The sequence below is a fragment of the Pterocles gutturalis genome, unplaced genomic scaffold (assembly GCF_000699245.1).
Source record: "Pterocles gutturalis isolate BGI_N339 unplaced genomic scaffold, ASM69924v1 scaffold4623, whole genome shotgun sequence".
Classification (NCBI taxonomy): domain Eukaryota; kingdom Metazoa; phylum Chordata; class Aves; order Pterocliformes; family Pteroclidae; genus Pterocles; species Pterocles gutturalis.
In genome coordinates, this window is record NW_010122753.1 from 1 (window position 1) to 4,989 (window position 4,989).

General features: G+C 44.1%; 1 protein-coding gene across 1 annotated transcript; it reads left to right on the top strand.

The window, feature by feature from the left end:
- Nucleotides 1-433: 433 nt before the first annotated feature.
- On the top strand, nt 434-4,635 carry FGF3 (fibroblast growth factor 3; the record flags this gene model as incomplete). The annotated part of the gene is made up of 3 exons (XM_010077611.1): nt 434-477; nt 1,427-1,530; nt 4,303-4,635. Coding segments are annotated over 3 exons (481 nt in total), but the record flags the coding sequence as incomplete, so codon positions are not given.
- Between the last annotated feature and the right edge of the window lie 354 nt (nt 4,636-4,989).

Below are 4,989 nucleotides of genomic sequence, written 5' to 3' on the forward strand. Positions count from 1 at the left end.
GGTGCCCTCCCACCTCCCCGGGGCCGAGTGCTGGTGCCCCCCTCGACGGGCTGAAAGCTGCCCTCGCCTGCTTCGTCCCTCCCCAGCTTGTCTCCCGCGGGGGGACCTGAGCTTCCACGGGCTAAATCACATCTGTCCCCTTTGACATGTGCTGGGGATCGGCGGTAATTAAGATGAAACGGGATATGTCGGGAGTGAGGGGGTTTGTGCGAGGGCGGCATTAGGGAGGAGAGCGGGGCTCAGAGCCGCTGCTGTCCCGGGGGAGGCCTGGGCGCCCCCGCACCCAGCCCTGCCCCGGCTGTGGGCACAACCCTGCCTCCACCCCGATCCCGCCACCCCAGGAAGCGTAAATCCCGGCTGGTGATGGCACACAGAGATAGGGAGACCTCAGGGATCTGTCTGAAGTCCATAAAGGAAAACCACTATTTCCTAGAGGAAAACCCCCTGGCTATCAAAGCCTGGAGGAGGCATCCTTCAGCAGCAAACCGGTGCCTGATTCAAAACAGCTGTACCAAAACCACCCCAGCTCTCCCAGACACCATCAGGCCAGCAATCCAGCTCTGCAAAGGGGACAGGCCTCTGGCTCTGCTTTATCACTGCCGAAAGGCAGCAATAGGTTTAGGTGCAAGGGACACCTATTGCCTCCAGACACCCACAGAAAGTGCTGAGCCACCAGGTCACAACTGGAGAACCGAGAACAGGGTTTGAGAGGGCCAGCTAGAGAGCCTTGCACAGACAACACAACATCTCTTGAGTCATTTGTGCCTCCATCAGCATCCTGGCACCTTTGACTTGTCATAAACATTTTGGCAGGTGTTCTGCCAGCCTTGCCTGAGAGTCTTCTTGAGACCCCATTTTTTATGGCCTGAAAATCTCCTCCCTTTTAGCTTGTCTCAGACTGCCATATTGTCCTTGTCTGGAGGGCTACATTGACCTCTTAAATGACAAGTTCCTTTCATGATTATATACATGGTTCTAAAATGCATCTGACTCACTCTGTTTTACCCTCAGGAGACCTCAGCAAGGGCTTTGTCCTGAAATGGGCAGCTTTGTGACTGGTTTCAATAAGTCAAGAGCTCTTGTGTTCCTAAGCATTAAAGAGGATTTAAACTTTTTTATATACATATAGGATTAAGTGAACCTCTAGTTCAGTGTCAGATCTTTTTCATTTTTGAAAGAGTTCAATCTCAATCAGACATCTAGGGATTTATTGCCAAGCTTGTCTCAAACAATTCCCACATCGTCGTTGTTTTATATTGTTTCAAGTAATAGTCTTGTTTCATTCACATGATTGCACTGTGATTTTGATGTGAGCTAGTGATAGCTGTGAAATCATACGCTGCAGGTAAGCAGTCATTCAAATGTGTCTCAAAAATTGTACCTGATGGGGAGCAACAACATATCTCATAGTTGTTTCTGTTTCCAGGTATTCTTGAAATAACTGCTGTTGACGTTGGAATCGTTGCCATCAAGGGCTTGTTCTCTGGCAGATACCTGGCCATGAACAAAAGGGGCAGACTTTATGCATCAGTAAGTTTTACTTAAGACTGGCATATGCCTGTCATTTCCTATGGGGAGAATAGGTCCAGTAGGAAGCACTGATTCCTTATAAATACTTATAGATATTAGTGGGAGTCTTGCCTTTTCAGCCCAGCCAATACTTCCCCTCAGTGAATAAAATACTTCACCTTAGAGTTCTTCACACTCAGGGGCGTACTAAGGCATATTTATCAGTGTGTATACTATACACATTATCTACCTACTTGAATTTCTTCCATTGTCTTTGATTACATCCCTAGCAATCTTGTGATCTCTTACTGTATAGCGGCCATACTGTGCAGTTTCTCCAGGAATCCTGTGGTATGGAAACAAATTTGAAGAAGGTAAAACATGACTAAGTGAAATTTGCTTCCTCCAACTGGTCATTATACGTAATTCTGTTTATTTGAACAGCATGATACATCCTCAAGCAATGCAAGCTTTTTCCATGTGAATGCAACCTAGGTAACACAATCAACTCGGGTGCCTCCCTGGTTTAATGTATTTTACTCCACCTTTTCAAGAGTGTTCTGATAACATTTACTACCCAGGTTCTGTAATGTGTCTCACGCGATGCACACTGATTGAAGGGTGTGTGTGTAAAGATGATGGTTCTTTGCTGGTGCAGAGAAGCAGATCCAAAACAATTTTGGCAAAGGAAAATGCAGCTCAAGTGGAATGAGGACATACCACCTCTGCTGTGCCAGAGCTAGGGCTGGGCACTGCTATGCTTCCGGTTAATATTCTGACCAAAATGGATGTGGTTATCAATGGAGCTCCTCCATCAGCTCAGAGTCAGCGATTGCCCCAGAGAAATTAATGGGAAGGGTGAATTTTCAAATTCTTTCTCCTCTTTCTCTCTTTCTTGTTCAAAATAGGTAAGTTTTTCCTGCAGATTCATTACACTGAATTAAAATAAGACTAAACAAATTCTGAGTAAAAAGCTCCTCTCCTAGAGTGGAGAAAAGCCTAGAGTAGGACAGCCCAGAGAGTCCTTTTCTCCTGGACTTCCCTTTCTAATGTGAGGAGCATCAGGCCATCCCAAAGTTTGTTCAGTTGTCACGTGCCAAGGAATATCAGCCATGAAGGGTTTCTGTACAACTAGAAAAGATAGTTTTTGCTATTCCAGCTCAAGTTTGAGAGGCTGTTTCAGACTTGTGTTTCAGAGCTGGAGGGACAACCCAGGAAAAACTATTCCACTCCATCTTTTTTTTTGCAGAAGCAGCAAAGGGTGAAGGCTCAGCTCAGGAGAAACTTCCTGGCTTTGCTTGCCTAGAAAAAACTGACCAGCAACTTTACTGACGTTACCATGCCAGCAACCTCTGCAAGGCTGCTACTTCAAATAAGACTGACTTCTTTGGAGATAATTATACAGGGAGCATTTATGAAATTATATTGGAATAACTCAATTTTCCCTAGGATCATGAATTTTCTCATGTCAATAAAATGAGTTTGTTGAGTCTGCAGAATTCCTTTCTGTCCATAGCAGATGGTGATAATCCTCTGGTTTTATCCTCAATGACAAAACTTCCACAACCTGAACTGAGGCAGACACCAAGACAAATCTACCTACATGTGGCAGTTGCGTGAGCTCCAGCACCACAGCATGTGAAAACCTTGTCCTTGCAAGGAAGGGCACTTCCGTTTAACATCTGGGAAGCTGAGACATGTGGAGTCTTTTAAAACCTTGTTAAATGCCTATCAGCATTGCTGGGGAGCGAACAGCATTAAAGACATGTTGTTAATGGAGCCTACGGCTTCTCTGGCCCCAGCCTGGCTACCTGTGCCCTTTCCCTGTCTTCCACAGAGGCGATCTAAATAAAAAACCTCTGGAAAGACCACAGTAGTGGTTCCCCTCTGACTCTGTGCTTTACACATGCTAGACACTGAAGTCTTAATCACACAGGGACAACAAAGATGATTTTGTAGTTAAGAAAAGATGTACAGTGTGGGAGGTCCTTTATTTGCACTGTTTCTACCACTCCCACGGAGGAGGAAGGGGTTCCTCTTGCCAGGCTTTTGCACACACTTTTCTCTCCGTTGAGGACCAGATGAAAAGGGACAAATTTTGACAGATCGTGTAAAATGTGGGCAGCCAGGGTGGGTGCATGTTCTCCCTTACCATTTGCGAGAAAAGAGCAGCCTAGCATTTTGGAAGAACACACTGGTGGGCAGGGTGTACTTTAATTTTGTTATGCTGAAACAAACAAAGAAGCTTCATAAAGGTGCTGTTTGCTGCTCAACTATCTGTAACAAACCAAATGTAATAGACTGCAGGTGTATCTAACTACTACTAGACCAATTAAAGAAACAAGTTTTACATTAAACTATAGTATCTTACCTTTTTAATTGATGTCAAAGGTTGATAGGCAGCAATTAAATCATCTATCCCATTCTACAGGTGCATTTAGACCTGTAAGCACAAAAAATCTAAATTTACAGCTGAAAAATCAGCAGAGCTGTTCATTCCTATTCACATGCCATTTTTTGTTTTCAATTTGTTTTTTGTCCTCTTTCTGTCTCTGATCCACAGAGTACACTCGCACTGCTGCCAGGGAGCACCGCGTCACACAACAGTTCAGGCTCAGTGCTTCTCTTCCACTCACCTTCTGTAGCACCAGTTTGAGTTTTTCATGCCACACATGTCACTGTCTTTATCCTGAAAGTGAGCAGAGTCTTGCGTAAGACTTTAGTCAAGTCTTGTTCAGGTAGAAGAAGACTATTGCCTATATAGTCTTAAACTTTGTCATGTTTGCTTTACAGGAAAATTATAATGCAGAGTGTGAGTTCGTGGAGAGGATCCATGAACTGGGTTATAACACCTACGCATCTCGTCTGTACCGAACTGTACCTAACAGAGCTGGCACCAAGCGCAAAGCCACAGCCGAGAGACTCTGGTACGTCTCAGTCAATGGGAAAGGACGACCCAGAAGGGGATTTAAAACTCGCAGGACACAGAAATCGTCTCTCTTTCTGCCCAGAGTATTGGATAACAAAGACCATGAAATGGTCCGACTGTTCCATACAAACGTGAAATACCGAGAGAGTCTCTTGAAGCCTCTGAGCAAGAATCAACGAAGAAGGAGAGGACGCTGATGGGGGTGGGGGAAGCTCGTACAGGGGTTGGAAGTGGCTGAGAGTCTTCAAAATACTACTAAAAAAACTAACAGCTGTGATTGTATGACAGGCATTAACATGGATATTTTTTATACACTGTATAATATAACTGAAAGTCACATCACTTACTTCTAGCTATTGTAGAATTATTATTTGTGGTAAAAAGAGATGTGAGATAAACTAAGGCACATTCAAATGTAAATTAGTTGGATGTAATAATTTTGTCAATTATTTTCACATTTTCTTTTCTTAAAAAAAAATGATTTTCATTACTGGTATTTTCATTCTAACTTGCCATAGGGTATTATCTCTGTGACCCTGTCCTTCCAGATC